This window comes from Sinohyriopsis cumingii, chromosome 10 (genome assembly GCF_028554795.1).
Source record: "Sinohyriopsis cumingii isolate HCF-2022 chromosome 10, ASM2855479v2, whole genome shotgun sequence".
In the NCBI taxonomy this organism is placed as follows: domain Eukaryota; kingdom Metazoa; phylum Mollusca; class Bivalvia; order Unionida; family Unionidae; genus Sinohyriopsis; species Sinohyriopsis cumingii.
The window spans coordinates 63,104,598-63,128,082 of record NC_142970.1 but is presented as its reverse complement, the minus strand read 5'-3'; the positions used below and the strand labels follow the sequence as shown (position 1 = coordinate 63,128,082).

The window sequence follows — 23,485 nt, the reverse complement described above, 5'->3', positions numbered from 1 at the left end:
ATATTTATATATTCCGTGAACTTGTGGAGTTTTGTTGTATCACATGACTACAATTGTTGACATGTGCTCTCTGCTTGATAAATCAGACTGGCCAGATTGCTGGCTTTTACAGAAAGTATTGGATTTTCATTTAATGTAATTGAATTTCTGTACAACAACATTATAAAGGAGTTTGTTCTAGCAGCGGGGGGGGGGGGGGGGGGGGGGGGGCGAATCGGACATTTGTCTAAATCGTAATTTGGTTTAATTAATACCTTCTGCACCCAGCGGATCCGGTGTCGTCAGCGCCTGGTAAAAAAAAAAACGACGTCGTCGTCGGGGGAGCGTCCAATCGTCATTTAGTTTAATTGATACCTTCTGCACTCAGCGATCCCAGCGTTGTCAGCGGTTCGGTAAAAAAGCGCGACGACCGCGTCGATGTCATCGCCCCCCCCCCTGCAGCTATGATCTTACAAACAAAGTGATCACTAACTCCTCCTCTTGTAGATCAATTAGGTTATTTGACTGATCGGTAATTCTAAAATTAATTCTCGTTAAAAACCGATTATGGCATCGCATATAGACCGGATTAATCGGACTCTCAACGATTAAAAATCCCGGAGGGGCTGTTGGTGAAAATGAATAAAGGATATACCCCTGTTGAGCTTGATTTGATTGCTTGGTATTCACCTGGTAACTCCCTTCGATAACATCACACACCAGATTGATTGCTATCACCGATGCAATATTTACGTTGTATGGAGCAATATGCCTACCACCATCTCCGTTATCGTGTCTGAGGATAGTTGATGGGCGAGAAAATCATAAGAGACTTTCTTAGTTCTGGCGCGTTGTATCCTGGAAACCTGAAATCGGGTAAATCGGCTTCTGTGATATTATACTCGGTTAGGAATTTTTGTTTATTATCATCGCTGTTAGCGGATATTGTCCCGACGATTCGTTCATTGATATATTCCATGTCTGATATAAGTTGATTTAACACCTCAACGTGTTTTCGTGCCTTTTGTTTCCCGTAGTTGTTCTAGTTGTGATTGGCAAATACGATTAATCTCGGCAAACGCATCAGTGATATCATTTAAACCAACTGTGGCCTGGGCGATAATTTAGGAGTTTCCTTATACGGAAAATGCCATTGCATGGTATTCCTGTCTTGAAATATAAACCTACTGGGTAATAACGCGCCTTTTATAATAGACCAATCAGTTCGATACGGGGGGTAATCTCATCATACGATTGCTCATTCGTGTGCAAGTCCTCGGGGATTTCATGAGGTGGATTCTTGGGCCAACCTAGTATGGTTCTTATTGAACTGCCATAAATATCAACCATATACCCCGGTGTGCTTCTTTCAATCGTCGACGATAACGTCGGTTCATGAACCGTAATAGCGATTTTTGATTCCTTTCCTGTGATCGATTTTATCCTGCGTTGAAATTCTTTATTGATTTGTTCTATTTGGTATGACCCAGTTGGTATTGTAACCTCCTTCCAGTCTGGGGTCCCATCGGGTTTATTTGTCCATGCAAAAACCAGCGAGTTATTAGGTTGTTGTTCGTTAAATGCATCCGCTCGGATATTAGGCCAACTGTGATATATTCGCAATTTTGCCAGCGCTATTTCCTTCACTGGAACCGGCGACGGGAAGTTCACACTGAATTCGGGTTTCGTTGATGTCACTGATATCATACTTGTTTGTACCGGAGTGGTGTTCTCCGCGATCCGTTGAAGCAACTGAAACCCTTCGGGGTTCAGCGACATTATTATTATTCGTTGTTTTTAGTGTTTAATATTAATAACCAGAGCCCATTGAAGTGGTTCCGGCTTCCAGTTGAAAATCCTCGATTTTTGACATCGCGGAGCTATACAACTGGACCATCGTGGAGAATTCAACATCGGATATGAACAAATTATCAATCGACAACGAGATCAACCCGGATAATTTCGAGTACGCGTCGGATACTGTTTGATGTTTTACTGTATACTCGTTGAGTTTTTTCTGAAAACACGATGATATCTTTTTAGTGATTGCGTTGGCGACTCCAGCAACTGTTGTCATCGCGGAGATAGCGATTGGAACAGCGATCGGGGCTATCGTGGTCACCGTGGATAAAATAACACCGGTACCGGCTACTATACCCGACATCGAGTACACGACCGCGTCGATGGCGGTTATTTTTCGGCGGTATTTTTTTTATTTTTGCGCGGTATTGTTCGGAAAGCGTTTTCAAGTTCGCGGAGAATTCTTTTGCGGTATCGAATCGATATTGATGTGACGTCGGTGATACCTCTGATTCAATTACCTTGGTGGTCATTTTTATTTTAAAAGAGCTTGTGTTTTTAATTAATTAGATTCGCTACAAATTCCACATACCATGTGATGTTTGCCCCGGCTAAATTTCTATCAACGGCATAAATTGTAAACTGTTCAGTTGCGTTCCTGTCTATAATTGTTGATATTGTATTGTTAAACCCGAATGAACTCGACGATAATATATTAAACTGCATCATTGAAACCAGTGTCAATCGATAAATGCCCTTAACAGTTGCGGTAATATTTACTGTATTCTGTGTAGGAGTCCAATTGAATGATCCATGCCGAATTGTGTATACTGTGTTGATGATGTTCTCATGAGGGGTTTTTATTTTTTCGAATTGCTCTGCTACTCTCGGTAGTCCGTCTTTAATCGCTTCAACATCAGTTCTGATTATTTCTATTTCCCGTGTATTCTCGGTCATACTTTTTTTGTTCGCTGCAACATTAGTTTTGATTGTTTCTATTTCCCGTGTATTCTCGGTCATACTTTTTTTGTTCGCTGCAACATCAAGTTTGATTGTTCCTATTTCATATGTATGCACGTCTATACCTTTTTTGTTCGCTGCAACATCAGTTTTGATTATTCCTATTCCCCGCCAATACGCGTCTATATTTTTTTTGTTCGCTTCAATATCAGTTTTGATTGTTCCTATTTCCTGTGTATGCGCGTCTACACCCTTTTTGTTCGCTTCAATATCAGTTTTGATTGTTATTATGTCCTGTGTGTGCGCGCTCATATTATTTATGATCATTGTAACATCAGTTTTGATTGTTTCTATTTTCCGTCCATGCGAGTCTACATTATTTATGATCGTTGCAACATTAGCGCCGATTATTCCTATTTCCCGTTCATGCACGTCTACACTCCCTTTGCTCGTTGCAACATTAGTTTTGATTGTTTCTATTTCCTGTCTATACGCAGTGATATCATTTATAGTTATTGTGATCTCATCCAGCTTGGTATTTTTTTTACCAAAGAATTTATCAAAGTTGTCATCGATCCTGTTAACATTTTTCCGTAACGAGGTAAATTGGCCCGACAGCGTTGCAAAATCCAAAATAGTATTCCTTATTATTGTAATATTCGGTTCGGTTACCGTCGGGGTCCCGAAAAAACTAGCGGTAGTGAGTTGTATATCGGTGATAGATTTTTTCACCTCGGTGGCAGATTTTTTCACCTGCGCGTCAAGTTCGGTCACCGATTTATTCAACCTTATAAAACCGTCTTTGACTAATGTTACCGCCGATATATGTTCACCCGGTTTGAGTCGTCCGTCGCCGGTATACAACGCGATAGTGCCCTCGGCGGCATCACGCTGTCGTATTAAAACGTCATCCAGCGACACATTACTGGATTTCAATTTACCCTGGCGGTCTTGAAATACAACTATTTCGCCCGGGTCAACACTTGTTAAATTCAACGTATCAGCGATTTCATCCTCGATTAGTTTTTTTATGTCATCGGTGGCGGGCGTTTTTGTGGATTCTTTCAGCGCCGAAACCGGTCGTCCCCAAATATCAATCATCGTTATTGTAAAAAAAACGGTGTTTCTAATTAACCCGCCGGGCCTCTACGACCCCACTAGTGTATTCGTTTACAACCACATGAGGTGGTTTCCGCGATGATGAAATCGCCGCGAGTACGTTCAATACCTCACGGCCGCATATCGGCGGGTCGCTTAACTGCTGTGTTGGCAGCGTGGAATAAAAAACCCGGGCTGAACACGCCCGGATATACCGCATGAACTCTTTCGGCGGAGCTAACCCGTATGAATCAAAATAGACGATCGCACGCGGATCAATCGCGTATGCAACCCAATGAGTTCCCGCTCCGGAGGACCCATCGAGGTTAATTATGCCGGTTTCAATATTCCTTGGTGCCGCCGGTAATTGATCCCTCATAAAAACACCCCTGAAGTTTTTTATCGCTAACGCGTCGGCGGCGTCTATTAAATCAAAATTAGACATAGGAGTCATTAAACGGTTCCCGGTAGTCTTAGACCCTTTCCCGAATACCATGAATACGGGGTTCCCGGTAGTCTTAGACCCTTTCCGGCCACGGATCGTTTTTTTTTATAGCCTTTCCCGGTTGCCTTTTTCAGTGCCATTCCCGCCGCGGTACCAACGGCTCCTAACGCCGCCGCCTTCGCCACTGCTGGGGCCGCCGCGGCAATCAACGCTGGAATCGCAGCCAACAACGGAAATATCCCACCGGTCTTTTCCATGTTTTTAATCGCTGCGGCCGAGAAATCTATTCGAACACCCTTTTTATTCTTCATCGCATCATTGAAATGTTTTATTTGACGCGCCGTCAACGATATCTTATGATTACCACCCGCCATCTGCGACGGCTTTAGCGTTATTGCGGCCCCGCATTGTTTAGCCGACTTTGATCGTAATTTCTTGACTTGACCATCGGTCAACTCTACACTGACAACACTATACGACATTTTATTGTAAACGCGTTTGTGTTTTCAATTACATGTTTTCCACTGGCGCATCAACGATTCTCATTCGTCCACCAACACCTTCCAACAGCATTGATTTATCGCTGAGAATGACAGCAACAGCTCTATAATTAACACCACCCGGGGCTATATGAGCTCTAAAGTGTATATCAACGACGGATTGTCTCGTTAAATCAAGATGTTCCAACGAAAAATAATAAATCGGATACAGGTTTTTAAAATCAAATTGTGATATTTGCAAACCAGTGTCGACGTTTTGATCACGACCCATATATGACAGCAATCGATGATACACACGTGCGATATGGTTGTCGCCGTAATTAAGCTGTATATCCTCAGATGGTTCCTGTTGTCCGTTTATTCTCAGCGAAACATCCCTGACTCCTAATTGATCAAATATCATATGGCTGCGTTCTTGATTACCCAATCGTTCCCTATTCTGTAGCGCTATGAATATATGACGCGGGGCTGAAACACCCTGTTTTGATGCCAAGTGCCATGTAAACATATCGGCGACGTTATCCTCTTTAGCATCAGTTGTTACCGCTAGCCAACTCAACAACGATTTTCCTCCCTATTCCATAAATGCTAACAATCGTGCTTCCGTGGTAACTGATGGAGTCAGCACCGGCATCCACAATGCCATTTTAGTTAAAATGACTTTACCGGCAGCGACGCCAGCAGCACGCCATATTGCATTGTTATCATCGCCCCTTCGCGTCAGCGCGATTGTATGCTTAGCCCCATAGATAACTTTTCTGACATTTCTGCAGAATCCAAATATGTGATGGAGTGGAATCGCGCATGAAAACTTTCGGCGTGGTCTTTGCAACATTGTTACTCGTGCTGCGAATCCTAGATTGTAATTATCGTTAAGACTTTTCATAATATTGAAATCAGCGCCTGGTTTTGCTCTGCGATCTGGATTGGCTGCTTCAGCCTGGTCAACTGCAGTATTTTCTTTTATTAGCACGTTGACGTACTGAAGATGATCAGCGTTATCGGTGGAGTCCTTTGCGAACATCATAGATGGGCCCGCCGATCTTGTATAATCATCCGAGTATCTCGCTAACCCAATTATCGTCGTTGCAACATCAACCTCGCGTTCTATTGATTCAATTTCTCGCCCGTCAATAAGATATCTGGTGCTCTCAAATAACGCCATGATACCGTTGTTGACAAAGCCAACTCGAACACGATTGTCATCTGCATATGGTGCATTATCGGCAGCATTTGTCACGAGTTCTCCCTCGATTTCGATAAACGCTTCACACGGCAAAAAATATTTACTGGTATCTTGGACTTGAAGTTCAATTCGCGATCGTAGGTCGGGTTGCGCTGCATAATAAGAATAATATTGATAATCACGGACAGAATCATCCCTGCGCACTGGGGCATCCATATCAAACGCGGGATCAGCGGTTCGCGCAAACATTTTATTATTTATCATGTTGATGTTTTCAATTGCGATTTTTTCGTCGTAAATTCTTTGAATGAAAACATGGAAACCAAACGATTTGATTGTAGCGAGTAGAAATATAGTCAGAGACACACTTCAGCGGAAGTTGTTTACGTTGCATAAGGAAAAGTTTCCAACGCGTCCAGTGCCGTTATGCTATAGACCCGCGGATACACGGCGGCAGAACATTGAAGTTGAAATCCCAGCCCCGACAGCGTCAGGGACAAAAAAACAAATTCTCGTGCTGAATGATATCGTGCTCGTTGATATCAGCGTCGTCGAGGACGCGCTACATGCTGATAAATCCCCGTGGACGCTAGGATACGTAACGACAATACATTCCTTGCAGGGACTGACTATCACGGATACAATTGTTTGGATGGTTGATAATCGCATCGAATGGTCAAATCTAGTCTATCTTGCAGTGTCCAGAGTACGAAGGATAAATCAGCTTCGAAGAATTGTTATTGACGGAGTCAGTGACGAAGCCGTTGACAAAGTCACTGACGAAGTCATCGATGCAAGCGTCATTGATAGAAAACTCTCGGGTTACCGCCAACAGGATAAAAAAAAACAGCGGCGTTTTGATATTGATGCCGAATTAATAATCTCGCTACGACAACAACAGAATAATCACTGCGCGAGTTGTAATTGTGTAATGCGTTGGCGCTATTCGGATAAAGACGCTCGCCAATTTACCGTGGACAGGATCGATAACAGTCTCGGTCATGTCAAAAACAATGTGAGGTTGACCTGTCTTGAGTGCAATAGACGCAACGGCGCTAGTTAAGACCACGCGGGGGTAATTGAGTATCGTCAGGTATCACTTGTAGTTGCTCGCGTGTAAACCCCCGCTGTGGGGCAGTTGGATCCAGTCTATAGATCGGTGGTCTACCAGTTGATCGTGTTATCGTTGATATGTTATGTGTGGTAACACTCCAGATAGGATCAGTAGCTCTTTTTTTACCGCCTTCAAGCTCTCCTGGTTCATACAGATATCTAACAGTGACATCGCCGAGAATCGGCTTGGAAACGCTATCTATTTTTGATCTTCCGGGTATATACTCGTATTTAATCGCGTGGCTGGGCTTCATGTTGATTGCTCGGGTAATCTCGTTATTTAACGCTGCAATTACGCCTGGCAACCTTTTGACCCATTCACGAGATCGTTTTTCTTGGATGAATTCCTTCGCGTATTGATATCCAAATAACCGTTCAGCAAGAGTCCGATTGAATCGTTCAACAATTGCCTGATCACGATGTAGCGCAGTATGACCTCGTCGTACCGCGACGCCATGATGTTTCAGCGTTGATAAAACAGCGCCGCGAAATTCACTACCAGGATCAACTTGTAATAGATTTGGCCAGCGCAGAGGACCTCTTCGATAAATTGGCCACTTCAGTTGCTGACTTTGTTTTCAACGGCTCCGCTTGTTTGTATCGACTCGCAACATCAACTACGGTTAGCGCGTATTTGTAACCTTTGTCATGCGGCAGAAATAGTATATCAGCCTGATGAACTTCATTAGGTACGATGACATCAAAGCGCGAAAAGTTGATTTGTTTAGGCGGTGGTAGATAGATTTGCCATATAGCCTGTTTGGATAACCAATTAGCCGCAGTGGCCTTTGTTACCTTTGCAGCGCTTGCAAGCTTACCAATTGCGGCCTTCCCCTTCCAGTATCCTCTCGGAGAATAATAGATGGATTCCATGTTGTTATTATAAACGCTAGCGTTTTCAATTACCAGCGCGAGAAGCTCCGCTTCCAATCATTAATTTACCTTTCATAGCCGATTTTACCAACCATGAGGCCAATTTTTCTTTGAAGGATTTATCAGGAATAGCATTTAGCGCGTGAATTAATTTTACGTCCGCGATATGACGCTGTTGCAGATCGCTACTTTTGTAAGCAACATCATGAGCATGACACGCCTTATCGATAGCGTTTATTGGATACTCATCGGGTTTGGGCTGATTTTGATCATCGAGTCTGATATCTAATCGTGTTCCGGGGCCACAGTAGCTATATCCTGGGAGGTGTTTTTCTCCTGGATACTTTGCCCACGGGGTTCCGGGGAGTTTTGATAACTTGGCTGCAATATCACCTCCTCGCTTTTTTTTAAAACATCTCCGGGTCTAATAGAAATAAATCTGAATTTCTTTATACCGCATTGTGCACACTTGCCAGTAAGCGCCGATCTGTTATTTCTTGTTGTAATGGTTGTCATATCATTTGTGCCAGTACGCACTCTACACTTTACACAATATAGATCCATAATTTATGTATAGAGACATGAATATAATTGACTTTTCAGCGACTAAAACAAGAGAACCAGTTAAGCATGTTGCAGCGTTACCAAACTCAATCCGGATGATTATCATCGGACCATCTGGATCCGGCAAGACGCAATTGTTACTTAATTTAATAATGAGATGGATGAAGTGGGATAAGTTGTATTTGGTTGCTCCTAGCGTAGATGATCAACGATGCTACGAGGTGTTGAAAGATTTCAACGAGAATGCATCAGCGATCGCTAAAAAAAATGTTATTGAGTTTATTACGGATATCAATGATGCACCAGGTATCGATGATATTGATGGCGACGTTAACAATCTAGTCGTGTACGATGATGTTATGTTAGACAATCAAAAAAACCCAGCTAGGATATTTTCTAAAGGCAGGCATAAAAACACTGACGTGATATATGTCACTCAACGATACACTCAGATTCCAAAAGTAATCAGAGACAACTGCAATATTCTTGCTGTATTCAACGGCGTTGATACACACACGCTACGAAATATTTGGCAGACATGGTGCGGCGGTGACATGGACTTTAATGTTTTTCGAAACTTTTTTAGTCATGCTCAGTCGACCCCACATGGATTTGTAACGATAAATTTACATGACCCTCGGACACGATATCGTATCGGACTTGACCAAATATTCGGTTAAATTGTAAATAGCCACTTAGCAGCAGGGGGGGGCGATGACATCGACGCGGTCGTCGCGCTTTTTTACCGAACGCTGACAACGCTGGGATCGCTGAGTGCAGAAGGTATCAATTAAACTAAATGATGATTGGACGATCCCCCGACGACGACGTCGTTTTTTTTTTTACCAGGCGCTGACGACACCGGATCCGCTGAGTGCAGAAGGTATTAATTAAACCAAATGACGATTTAGACAAATGTCCGATTCGCCCCCCCTGCTGCTGTTCTTGATATCACGTGACTATTGGAATTCCAATGTCGTCATTTGAAATTTGTGAAGTCATGTGACTAGTAATGAAAATGGCGAGTACTGGGTCAGGTTTCATCAACGCCGTAGTTTCCTCTTGTGAGTCAGCAGATTAACGACATAACGATTATAATATTTGCAATTTCTGTGAAAATAAATAACTTCTTATCAATTTCATGGTGTGAGTCGATATAATATAAGTGTAAATTTTCTAGCCCCGCTAGTAAGTAACTACCAAATGTCGCTACCACATGGTGGTGGCAAATTCCAAATTTTCTATATGAAGTTGCAATGACCCCCACCCCAGTATAAATGTCCAAATATGACAAATGGGATGGGAATATTATTCGGAGGAAACTAAGATTAGAAAACAGATTGCTATTTGTTTTAAGCCAAATTTGTAGTCTAAATTGTTGAACCTCAGCGCTGAAATGAGAAATTGTCGTCCCTTTTATTATATATTACAAAATGATATGAGCCCCTGTATCAATACAGGTTGGGGGACTGGTTTAACAAATTACATAAAATTCTGTCCTTGCTTCTACAACAGTATATAATTTTGAAGGTCTTTTGTAAAAATTTGAATCAGCCCTTTTGAAAATGTTTTTTAAATGATGGATTTTTAAGCAGATCGTCTTAAGTAGATTAGGTTGTTTGAAAAATCTTGTTTGGGATTTTACTGGCACAGATAAATTCAGGGTTTAACTCTTTTTGTTACTAGACATGATTCTAATTATTTGTGTTTGCTATAGAATTCTTTAGAATTAAAGGTTTGAAATGAAACAAAACATAATTTATGTTCATTATGTTATTCTCACTTAGCAACATAATGCAGCAAAATAAAGTTAGAAATTTTATTCTGAACATTGAAATGCCTTTACATGCGAATTTGTAGGAATATAATCAAACTTGTTTAGTGTGATACATTTTGTGGTTTGGTACATGCCAGTAGCTTCTGGTGGGTCGGTGGTTCTTCCTGGTGTTTTCCCGGGTTCTTCCTCCACCATTAATACTGGCCACCATGCATAGCCTGTTGTGTGCTGAAAAATGGCGTTAAACCCCACAACAATAACAACAACTTGTACATACACATCCACACCTACACACAAATACATACACAACACCTACACATACCTCCAACACACACACACTCACACACATACACACACAGCAGGGCTTCAGAATAGCATTTTGGGGTAACAGGTCCATGACCTGACACCCACTGGGGGAGCCAGGTCCAACATGCATATTAACAGATCTGACATGCTGAGCTGTTGGTGAAGAACATCAGTTTCAATACAAAAGTATAGTTACATGCATGAGCTTTCATAAATGAATAAAGTAGTTTTTTAAATACAGTGCAGTTTCTTCTCTTTACTGATCTGAATAAAATGACTGTCATTGGACTCTAGATAAATCCAGCTGAAGTCAAATCAGTCTTTAGGTTTGTTGTACATTGGTATAGGTTGCTGGACCTGTCAGTTAAATCAGGGAACTTTAAACAAGTTGAACACATTTTTCTTGTATTCCGATCATATTCGACCCTTTGGAATTTTCTCTTTCCAAGTATACATTGAAACTGCATGATTAGACATAGGGTATTGGGACTGGGATAATTTTTGTGGATTGGTTCTTGAATTCTTGATCTGAGTAGTGAAATAGCTCTGGCCTACACACTTTCCAATACACGATGTTCCAGTCTGACTATCATGTACGCACAAAAAATGGGTATGTGATTTGGATTTTTTAATGTAGCTTTAAAATAAATTCAGTCATATCGCTACGATGTCTGCAGTGTGGTAGTTTATAGTGATGTCTAGCACTGGGGCATTATGCCACAGACATGTAGCATGATGGTCCCACTCAGTCACATTATCTGACACCAGGCCGACCAGTCCTAACACTAACCTCCTAATGTTGAGCGCCAAGCAAGGCAGCTGTTAGTACCATTTTTGTGAGTCTTTGGTATGACTTGGCCCGGGATCGAACCCACGACCTCCTGCATCTGAGGCGGATGCTTTAACCACTAGGCCACCAGAGCAGTCCACAAAAAGTGTTACTAGGCTTCGAGTTGCATTGCTTGCATGTAAGTTTGCAATTATATATTTGCTGACATTTTACACTTTGTTTAAGAAACAACTTTGAGACTGCAGAGGAATACTTTTAATTTTGCATATTTTGGAAAAGTGGGAGGTCTTATATCTTTGGAGTCCAACTGGGAAAACTGCAGGTCCTGTACTTCATACCACCATTATTACATACATACATACATACATACATACATACATACATACATACATACATACATACATACATATGTATGTATGTGTACACACTCACACACGCACACAGATATGTTTGGAATGTTGATTGGAGATGTAGACTGTCCATTGAATTTCATCAAAATAATAAGGAAAAAAAGTTATATCTTTTGAAAATTATATTTAGGATAAATTATATGAAAAATAAAATTTATGTCTTAATTTATTCTTGAAATCTGCCGTACAGTACTTGGTCTTTAATATATATTAAATAAGATACTGTAACAATAATTGCAGCAAATTAAATTGACTTGTGTAAAATGGCTCATTCGAGTCATATGTTGGCCTACTTTTCATACTTCATCTCTTCTCATGTGGCAGTGGTTCTTTCCTGGGGTTTTCGGGGTTCTTCCTCCACCATTGATACTGGCTGCCATGTATAGCCTATCTCGTGCTGAAAAATGGCATTAAACCCTACAACAGCAACAACAGCATACTTGACCTTAAGGTCACATTGTTTGGGTTGGTGGATTTACAAAGCAATCAAGTGCGGGGACTTGTGTTTTACAAACACTGGTTCTGAAGTATTACTAATAATGTTTGGAACCAATGTAGATTGAGTTTGGTATATCAAGTTCTTCTCTTCCCAAAATAACCTTAAATTCCCCAGATAAGAACTACAAAGATAATATTAGATTTTATTATCTTTTCAGATTCAGAATCATGTCATACAATATCTTAGCAGAAATGTACTTGAATAGAGATTATATGACTGAATTCCAGTACTGCCCTCGTTATGCTGTGGAACTTGAATATAGAATTCCTCTGCTTCTAAAGGAGATCAAAGGTAAGATGACCACCCCATAGGTAGCCTCACTACAGTTTGATCACATGTTACAGGTAAGATGATCATCCCATTGGAAGCCTTAGAAAAGTCTGATTACACATTACAGGTGAGCAAGATGACCACCCCATAGGAAGCCTCACTACAGTCTGGTCACATGTTACAGGTGAGTAAGATGATTATCCCATAGGAAGCCAGCCTGCAGCCAGGTCACATGTTACTGGTAAGATGACCATCTCCTAAGAAGTCTCGCCACAGTCTGGTCACATGTCACAGACCTCACAGAAAGCCTCACCTCAGTCTGGTCACATGTTTCAGGTGTGTATGATGACCATTCCATCGGAAGCCTAGCTACTCTCTGGTCATATGTTACAGGTGAGTAGGATGACCACCCCATAGGAAGTCTCACCACAGTCTTGTCACTTGTTACAGGTGAGTAAGATGACCACCCTGTAGGAAGTCTAACCACAATCTGGTAACATGTTACAGGTGAGTAAGATGACTATCTGATAGGAAGCATCACCACAGTCCATCACATGTTACTGGTGAGTAAGATGTCTACACCATAGGAAGCCTCACCACAGTCTACTCACATGTCTGGTCACATGTTACAGGTGAGTAAGACTACAAACCCATTGATAACCTTACCACAGCCTGATTGTTACTCTGATGTCTTATATCATTTTGTTTTATTTGTTGACTTTAGTGGAAGAATAATAGTGGACAGATATGAATCTGAGTCAGTCTACAAGACTGAACAGATTAAACTGTTTTCTGATAAGAGTACAAGTTTTTTTTTTGTAGTAGGAAGGGAAAAAAAGGAATTAGCCTCAAATAAATTTGCTATTTTGCCCACATTTTGTGGACTTTTCGGGCAGAGGCTTGTCGATAATAATGACTGGCAATTTTATGGACCCTTGTCTCTAATAAGGACTAGAAATGAAGCTTTGTGTGCACTGTAGTAAGTACTTAAAATTTTTAAGGAATTTTAGGCCTGTTTTTCAATGTGAATTGTTAACATGGGCGTATACTTCTCAGTACCTGTTTTCATTAAAATAGTACTTTATAACAGCACTAGGCAGGTGACACTTTTAAGTTCATACACTATTTTGTGTATTTTTTTGTAGTATTTTGTAATTAAATTTTGATGTCGTATCATCTTGTCCTATAAAGAAACTAACTGTTAAAGCTAGAATTTATAAACTTTTCTCACTTCAGTGTAATACGTTTTGTGAACACAATTTATTATAGGATACAACAATGACATTCTGTGTCTGCAAGAAGTTGGGAGGGAATTGTTTCGAGATGACCTTTTACCTTCACTGGTGGCCTTTGACCTTGAAGGTCATTACAGGGAAAAAGGAGGGGACACACCAGAGGGAACAGCCATTTTCTTTAGAAAATCCAAGTTCAGGTTTGCACCTAGTGTCATTCACAGAATATAATATAGTGCCTCGGTTTTAGAATCCTGTCTTCTGTTTAAGAGAACAATTATTGTCCTTGTTCTGATGTTATGTGAGAAATTTTCCATGCATGGCATATGCATTGTGCATGGACAGTACCTCATATTACCTCACTACCAGGGTGTTAATTGTATTTTCTGAAGGCTTGTTTTGGCTTGGTTTGTTGTTTTAGAGTACAGCAGCACAGGAAGGTCATTTACTACCAGGCAATCTGGATTCAGGTTCCTTGCCGAACAACACTACACAGTAGTCAGCCTGACATGATGCAATGGTAGGATTCAAAACCACATTTGTCAGGCTGCAACTCTGGCATTCGAAGCTTTAAGGCATTTTTATGACAGAATCAGTCAGGCTGCAAATCTGGCATTTTATCCATTAAGCTATCATGACATTTTTATGACATAATTATATTGTACTGCAGAACTGCACTAACAGCCAGCCTGGCTTTGTGGTCAACTATGTTGTTTTCTTTTGAATGTACACTGGTCCATTACTGTAAACTCACTCATTATGCTGCTGCCCATTTTATAATGCTGGTTTGTCATGGCACCCATTAAATAGGATAAATTTTGTTTCACCATTTATACTCTTGTAAAAGTTCAATCCTAATGCAAACTTCATTGATCCAGATCTCATGTTGCATATTGTGCCTGCATATTTTGTTCTATGCAGTTTGCAAGGAATAATCAGTAAAACAGACATCATACACTCTGACCTGCCACTGAATTATGTGCTTGCAGATTAGGGTCTGTGTTGTTTGCTGAAGTGAGTGAGTATATACATCATTTTATCGCTACATCACTCATTTCAATAAATATTACATCCTGGCTAATGAGAATGAATATAATGTATGTATAAGTAAGTACCTTATTTGTGTTAGACTTGTTCAACCAGACTCTGGTTTAGCTCTGTGAGATCACTGCCATTCAAAGGTCTAATCTAGTAGATCATTGATCACTGTTTCATATATTAGCACCTTTGTCAAAATTTATAGAAGCAACACTGCAAATATATTTCTTGCTGTCTCATAATTTATTTGGATGCATTTTCTTTGATCATTCAGACTAGAATTCTCTTGCAAGCTTAAAAGGATATCATTAAGCTTTAAAGGATATCATTAAATATTGGATTATTAACCCATATTAACTCAGTCTGCTGTTGAAATGTTTACACTAAAAATGACATTATTACATTGCCTCATCTTACAAGCCAATCAGATCACTATTCCAAACTTATCAACCAATCAGATCACTTTTCTGAATTTTGGGAAATATGAGAAATATGTCATCAACCCTGTACACAAAAGGACATTCAAATCTGATTACAAAGGACACTCAACTTAACATGAATAGAGGTAGTTCAAAAATAATTCCATTTGTTTTGACATGAATAGAGCTAGTTCAGAAGTAATTCCATTGGTTATAATACAAATAGAGCAAGTTCAAAGTAATTTCCTGAGGTCTTGGAAACGCTTAATTATGCGTATTTGGATGCCGTTTTTTTTTTGGGATGCAGAAAATCACTGAGGCGGGAGTACTCTTTGCGCATGTAATAGGTGTGTGGCAAAATTTTAAGACTTGCCAGTCCTGCTTCTGCCACCTGCTTTGTGGGAAAATGTGTTGATCAGTTAGCTGTGCTGATATTTACAATGACAGAATTCAGTGACTGAAAGACCCCTTGATGTACATGTTGCCATTATGAGAGTACATCAAAAGAACATGATGCAATAGATGGGTGGCAATTTCAAAGGCATTGACTGGTGGCTGGGTGGGAAAATGTACTGATATTTACAGTGATTGAATTCAGAGGCAGAAAGACCCAGAGATGTACATGTGGTCGTTTATAAGAGTACGTAAAAAAACCACTTTAGCTTTTGTTATTGTGTTCATTTCCAAATGTAGTGGAATAAGCAGTGACCTCAGAATCAAGACATGTTGAGACTTAGATAAAATGCCATTCGTAAATTTGGATAAGTATTTTGGGGTTAAATGGCAAACTGCCGAAGATTGTAACGAGATTCAGAAGTGTGCTAAAGCTGTTAGATTTGATAGTTTGGATGGGACAGAAGCTAAGTGTAAGAAAGTGTGTGATGCCTAGCTTAGTGTTTGGAATAAGTCCTTACTTGGATTGACAAAATTCAGTCTCACACTGATGGATGAAAAGGAGCTATGTCTCTGTTAAAAGAATTCAGAAATTAAACTCAGTGGCAACCAATAGTTCTTCTAATTTTCATAGTTTTTGAGGGAGGTCCAGGGGTCACGTTACCAGGTGAAGTGGGCAACTAAATCTCCTAAGAATGTAAACCTTCTGTTAGGAGAGCAAAAATGACTTTGCCCTGTGATTTTTTTAAGAGGCACATTGATGGACCATACTTTTTTAAAATGCCCCTCGACCTTAGCCCGGTTAGTTCTAGTGTAATAGTGAAATGTATTCATCAAGACATCAGTAGCTAGGCCTAGTTTTTATATCAATTACGTTGACAAACTCTTGCCCATTCACAAGCATTATGTTTTGATAGCTGATTGACCATTAACCCATTTCCGAGTAAGGTAGCAACTATCAATTTCCTGCATGCTATCCATTGATAATAAAAACATATCAGCTTGTGTTTTGAAACTTTAACAATAGTGTGTAAATATGAGTTTGTGTTTTAAGATCAGAATCTGTGATCTGGATATATATTAACTGCCTCTTGTACACTATTTCATCATTAAATTAGTTTGAAACTGTAAGTGGGCCTAACAGGAAATAATGGCTGACTTAGCTAAGTCTGGGATGTACCAGTTTATTAGATTGTCTCTTTTCATAAATCACCGGGAAAATATGCAGTTAATTGAAAGTGATGCCTAGGTATTATTTTATTAAGATTTAACTTTAAAATGCAAATTATATAGGTCAGAAACGTATGGGACAATGCTGTGTTGTGGAATTCACAAGATGCGCTGTAAGGTCTAAGTTGTTTTCTGACTTTACACATATTTGCGAAAATACTGCAAAAAAACAGCAAAGCAGATACATGTACTATTTTAATCATTGCCTAAAATTACTACAAGGAGGTAGACAAATAAATAAACCATAAATTTGCAGTCCTGTCAATGGTCTGTTGTAATGAAGCTATATTAAACTGAGTGATTACATTACAAAAACCTCTCCATCTAAAAATAGATGCACTCACGTCTATGTTGATTCTGTAGGAAAGAAGGGTTTAGTTCATATACCAACTATAAAGGAGACGTCCTTAAATTTGTGCATTTTAGTGTGTTACTTATGAATAGTTACAATAATGTTTAATCAGCAACAAAGAAGTGAGGACGAACAGTATGATCTGAAGACACGTGTGCATCTGCCTTCATGTACATGGTACAGGGGTTGTTTCAGACACGTTTAGAAATCTTTGAAAGAGCCTCTTTTGTGAACTTTTAGAAAGTATAAATAAATAAAAGAATTTAAAAAAATTGATTATGGGTAGTTGATTAAGCATTTTTACTAACTTGAAATCACAGTAATATCACCTGGTTACTCAGTTAAAATTCGTTACAGTGTAGTTTCTTTTATTCTCTTTTAGAGTTATATGGCCAAAATAACTCTGAATATTGTCTGCTTGAAAATAAATTATTGCTTAAATGCAAATATGAATATTGGGAAATAGAGAGCTTAATTTAAATAAGAGAACATATATATATATATATATATATATATATATATATATATATATATATATATATATATATATATGCGTTTCTTGCTTTGCGTCTGCTTCTCCCTGTTGAGCTCTCACTTCTCCCTGTCGGGTGCTCTGTCCAAAAGGAGAAGTAACTATTCCCTAAAATTCAACTATAGCTTGACCCCTGGAGGGGCTGCAACTTTTGATGGTGGGACTCTTATTTATACCAGAATGGGAGTCCTGGACTCCTAGTTTTAAAATCCTAGTGAGACCTCTGAATTCCATTTGTTTTAACATGAATAGATTAGTTCCAAAGTAATTCCATTGGTTTTAACATGAATACTATAAATTTCAGTATCTACACAACAGTTGATATATTTTATCTAATTAAGGTTTGAAAAGTTATAAAACTTTAAATTTCATTAGATATGTATTTACCCTACAGGTATTTAGGACAACATGACATTCTGATCATAGACAAACTAGAGACAGATCCTAGGTGTGCCGATATCCTACAGAAAACCTACTCAAATGAGAGTTTCAGAGAAGCCTTTAAAACCAATTTCCAGACTGTTCAAGTAAGTTTACCAAGAATTTTTGATCGGATCTCCAGGAACCATTAAAATTCCCCATGTCCAAAGAAGAAAAATTTCATTGAATATATGTATTGTCCTGGACCTTGTATGGCAAGAGTCTTAATTTTACACGTGTTTACAAATCCATTTTGAGTGAAGTATGCTTTGAGTTACTTGAAATAAATAAACTAAATTAATTTTGCTATTGGCTCAGTTCACGTCATTTTGTACTTTGCATGTCATGTTGTTGTGCCATTGTATGGAAAAGTACTTAGAACAAAAACTCTAATTTAAAATTAATTTTGATCCATCGTAAATTCTTGCAAGAAAATAATGGCTTTTTTCTTTCAGTGAATATCATTTTTATTTCTGTTTTAAATTTCCCCAAAGGACTAGTGAAAAGCATTTTTATTATTTGTTGTAGGTTTCCCAACGCTAGTTCATTTGATGTCTATGCTTTTGTTCATCAGTGCTGAAATCATAAAGTGATACAAACTGCATTGAGTTCAGGACCTTTCATGGCAAGCCATGGCATTCTTAATGTGTCAGTAATTGACATTTGTAAAAGTAACAGTTTGGCTGAGATCTGAACATACAATATGTACTCACTTACAGAGTCCAACTGCAAATTGCATAGTGTGCTAAAGAAACAGGTCTATACAGTTTACTAAATATTGAATAATCAGTAGAAGAAACAATGGAGACCCTGATCTGCTTGTGCATTATGCATTGGCTTATCAGGGTCTGTTTGCAGCTGTACTGGACTTATAAGAGCATATATAGGGTACTATGAATTAATTTATTTTCGTTTATATCAGTTTTCATGGTAGGAAAAATGTCAAATTTATGAGAAGAAATACTTTGGTTTTCACACATGAATCACTCTTTGTTTGATCTTTGAATTTGTGGTTTGCAAGAACTACAAAATCCATACAAAGTTGTACTGTCCCACGGAAATCCCATACAAAGTGGTACTATCCCATGGAAAATTGTGGTTTGCAAGAACTACAAAATCCATACAAAGTGGTAATATCCAATGGAAAATTATGGTTTGCAAGGACTACAAAATCCATGCAAAGTGGTACTATCCCATGGAAATCCCATACAAAGTGGTACTATCCAATGGAAAATTGCGGTTTGCAAGGACTACAAAATCCATGCAAAGTGGTACTATCCCATGGAAATCCCATACAAAGTGGTACTATCCCATGGAAAATTGTGGTTTGCAAGAACTACAAAATCCATACAAAGTGGTACTATCCCATGGAAATCCCATACAAAGTGGTACTATCCCATGGAAAATTGTGGTTTGCAAGAACTACAAAATCCATACAAAGTGGTACTATCCCAAGGAAAATTGTGAATTAATAGTATACAGTTGGCAGTCATTGGGCACGATCACTGATTTAAACAAGAAAAATGTGTGCAGTTTTTGTAAGGAAACTATTGATTTTGGGGTCAAAAGGTCTAAGGTCAATGACACTGTGACAGGAAGAATGGTTCTGCACAGTAATCAATTATGGGATCATAGTCCAGGGTTACTGTGAGTGAAGAAGAACATATGGTTTCCACACAATAACTTTTATCCTTTAACACAGGCTTGGACCAAATTTTGTTTATGGCTAACATTTGATGAGCCTATTGATTTTGGGGTCAGAATGTCAGAGTTCAGAGTCAACGACAGAATGAAATAAAGTGCTGTAACATTTTCGATATGTGCTACGTACAGGGTTGATAAGGAAAGCATTTTAAGGACATGATGAAATTAGAATGAACATGTCCCTGTATGTTGATCTCAAAGTAAATGACAAAGCTAAAGTAGAATAACATGGTTGCATTTGTAACTAAAACGTCAAAAACTGACATGTGAAAACTGCCAAGTGTTTGCTATCTGACACACTTTAGAATCATAATGCTGAGATATAAAATGAAATCAGCCCTTTTTAATTACAATACCAGGTTTTTCACTTAAAAATTGGGCAGATGCAGTTTAATTCAGAGATGTTCGATTTCAAGTAATTATGCTGTTAGTTCCTGTGTCACAGTCTTATCATGTACCTATTTCTGGCTCACAGTCTACGTGATATTTGACCTGTGCAATGATGCATAACTAATTGAATGCAGAAGAAATTATTACAGAATGCAGATTTGGCTGCGATTGTGACTTTGATCAGACATGGAATATATGCTTATATTACCAAGCTCTTGGATGATTTCAGTAATGAGCCAGATCCATGCATAGAAATGAGGTGATCTTGCATCTGATTGGCTGATTTGATTACCACTCTCAAAGCCATAATTCTGATCTAGTTTGATCACAATTGAAATATGGGCTCATACAATTAGGGTGTTGAACAATATCGAAAGTGAACAGAATCCATTGTTCTCTCCATGGCTTTTACTGTAGTAGTCCTGATATGCTTTATTTCAACTGACAATGCTTAAGAACCCAATGAAGTCTACTTGATAGTGGAAGATTTCATATAGCACCCTTTCCATGAGTTGCTCTTATATTTTGATCATATACTTTCTGCAGGCGAAAGAAAAATTTTGATCAATGAACCATAACTTAAATGGGTGCTTGCATATGAATTTATCTTGTCTGTCTATCCAAGTAGGAAACGAAGAATTTTAACCTTCCAGTTTTATCTGTTTTGATAACATGCCAATAAAAAGCTTTGGAATTGATTCCTTCATTTATGTTTGAAATATTTCTCCAATAAACAACTTGTTTACAATTGGAAAGTGTTATATAATAAATAAAGTGATGATATTTTTAGTCAGGACATTGCTGCATTAATTTGTATCTATTTATTTTTCAGAATTACAAATCAAAGCATCGAAAATTCACTCAATGAGCTATTTCTACAACCTTTGTAACTGTCAGAGATGAAGTTAAAAACCACATCATGTTTTTGACTTCAGAATAAATGTAACTTCGATTGTTTCATGGTTTATCCAAAGTCGAAGACTGATGATTTGTAAGTTAGGGAAATAAAGAATACTATGTAGATATATGTACTTTTCTATTTTGCCGATCTTACATTTTTTACTTTATGATGATAAAGCACGTATTTGAAATATGATGCTACTGTAGTGTACAATGACCCCATCATTATGTAAACTTTCATGGGAGATCATTGGAGTTCATGAGATGATCTTGCATATGATTGGTTAAGCTTGTTGCCACATCATAATCGTATCTTATTTTGATAAAACTTCAGATTTAAGTTATATTAATGAGATACCTGGCTTCTGATTGGCTGATCTCTTTTGATCTAGAGATGCTATCTTTCATTCAATTTCTATAAATTGATTTATATCATGATTTTTGGTCATCTTGGTTACGAACAAGAAACTATACATTAATTATGCTATTATCTTTAGAAAAAAGTGTGATCATGATACAGAAAAATGGTTCAGATCAAGGTGATATCAAGTTATGGACATATTTACCTAGGTTGTCCCTGCTTATTGAATGGTCAGCTGTTACGTAAGCCAGGTGAATTACATCAGGTTCACATGGGGCTCTTTTTTCATAAGTACTATTTAATTAATATTAACTAGAACCATCACTCTTTGTAATCTTCTACTATTAATTCTGAATTGAATTAATTTCTGCTCTCATTTGTCAAAGTTGACCAGTGTATTAGGGCTTGGTGACCTACATTTTCAAATGGTCAGTACAGTATGACAGTAGGTGACAAAATGGCATCTAAAGTTTGATAGATTGTTTCTTAGTTTGAATTAACTAATGGTAATATCCTAAAGATAAAAACAGGATCAGAGTGTTGTTGCTGTTATTGTAGAGTTTAACGCCATTTTTCAGCACAAGGTAGGCTATACATAGCAGCCAGAATAAATGGTGGAGGAAGAATGAAGGAAAAAACCCACCAACCCATGAGAAGCTACTTGCAAGCTTTCTCACATACCCACACTAGCTGAACCTGAGACTCGAACACACGCAGACATAGGTGAGATGACAGTGATCCATAATGGGGAGTGCTTTAGACTACTCGGCCAGTAGGGGCCCCGGATCAGATTGTAGCAACAGAGCACAATGATAAAAATAAAGTTCTCTGTCATTGAGATGCTTGTGTTTGTAAGACAAGACAGCATGCTTTGTTGTTGTGGGCTTAATGCCAATTTTCAGCACATGATACATGGCAGCCAGTATAGCTGGTTGAGGAAGAACCCAGAAAAGCTCTTGGAAGAAATTCTGACCCACTGGAAGCTACTAGCAAGCTATCTCAAACCCACATAGCCCAGGCCACTTGGGGTCCCGGGCCCCCAATTGGCTTGGTAATTTGGACTAACATGATTGCTACATCAGGAACTTGAGAATCATTTCATTTGATCTAACTATTAGTAAAGTTTATGATATTATAGCCATGACAGAAATCTGTTCTGACATGATGTGTCAATGTTATTGCTGTAATGCTCACTCATATGACTATGGAACGGCATATTTAGGGTATTTCGCTGTGTTCTGTTCATAGTTGGTGTGCATTAGACAAGTATATATAGAGTTGATTTTCATTGCAGGTGCTTGTTTTAGAGACCATAGACTCTCCCAGACACAAGCTTGTTGTAGCCAACACTCATCTGTATTATTATCCATCAGCATCGCATATTCGACTAATACAGGCAGTTGTGGCTCTCAGGCATTTACAAGATGTTCTACAGATTTATCAGCAGCAGGTTTGTTTCATATTGCTTTAAAGATTGATAACACGTTGGGAATTTTTTCAGAATGTCTTTAGAAAGTGCTTGGAATTTGCATATATGGCAACAAGATTTAGACTTTGGAACCAGAGGAAACTAGATGTGATTTTCAGAATTGGGCAGCAGGATGTAGAATCATTTGAACCCAGGGAAAAATGTGATCTGCATATAGGGTATGCTATGTCTATATCAGGGCAACTTCATTAGTTGCCCAACAATAATGTTATATCCAATCCTATCACCCAAAGCATCCAACACTGAGCTTTTTCACCCATTTGCAATTCTCATCATCATTTAGGATCTATTCACTGCAGATTTGTAATTATTTTGTAAAGTAAAATATGAAGTGTACTCTGTGTATGTGTGTGTGTACTTTTAAATAGACACCATTGTGAATACACACCAACAGACTGGGGACACAGCTCAAAACAGGGACCCCCCTTTTGTAATGTCAACTTAAATGGAATGTC

At 38.8% G+C, this 23,485-nt stretch overlaps 1 protein-coding gene across 1 annotated transcript in view; it reads left to right on the top strand.

Annotated features, from left to right (window-relative positions):
- Nucleotides 1-9,533: 9,533 nt before the first annotated feature.
- Nucleotides 9,534-23,485, top strand: part of LOC149790256 (2',5'-phosphodiesterase 12-like) — a 29,850-nt gene continuing 15,898 nt past the window's right edge. Inside the window, exons 1-5 of the mRNA XM_089972290.1 lie at nt 9,534-9,582; nt 12,458-12,591; nt 13,840-14,002; nt 18,161-18,293; nt 22,836-22,991. Coding sequence (XP_089828416.1) covers nt 12,468-12,591; nt 13,840-14,002; nt 18,161-18,293; nt 22,836-22,991 — 576 coding nt within the window. The 5' untranslated portion in view covers nt 9,534-9,582; nt 12,458-12,467. The remainder of the gene's footprint in view (nt 9,583-12,457; nt 12,592-13,839; nt 14,003-18,160; nt 18,294-22,835; nt 22,992-23,485) is intronic.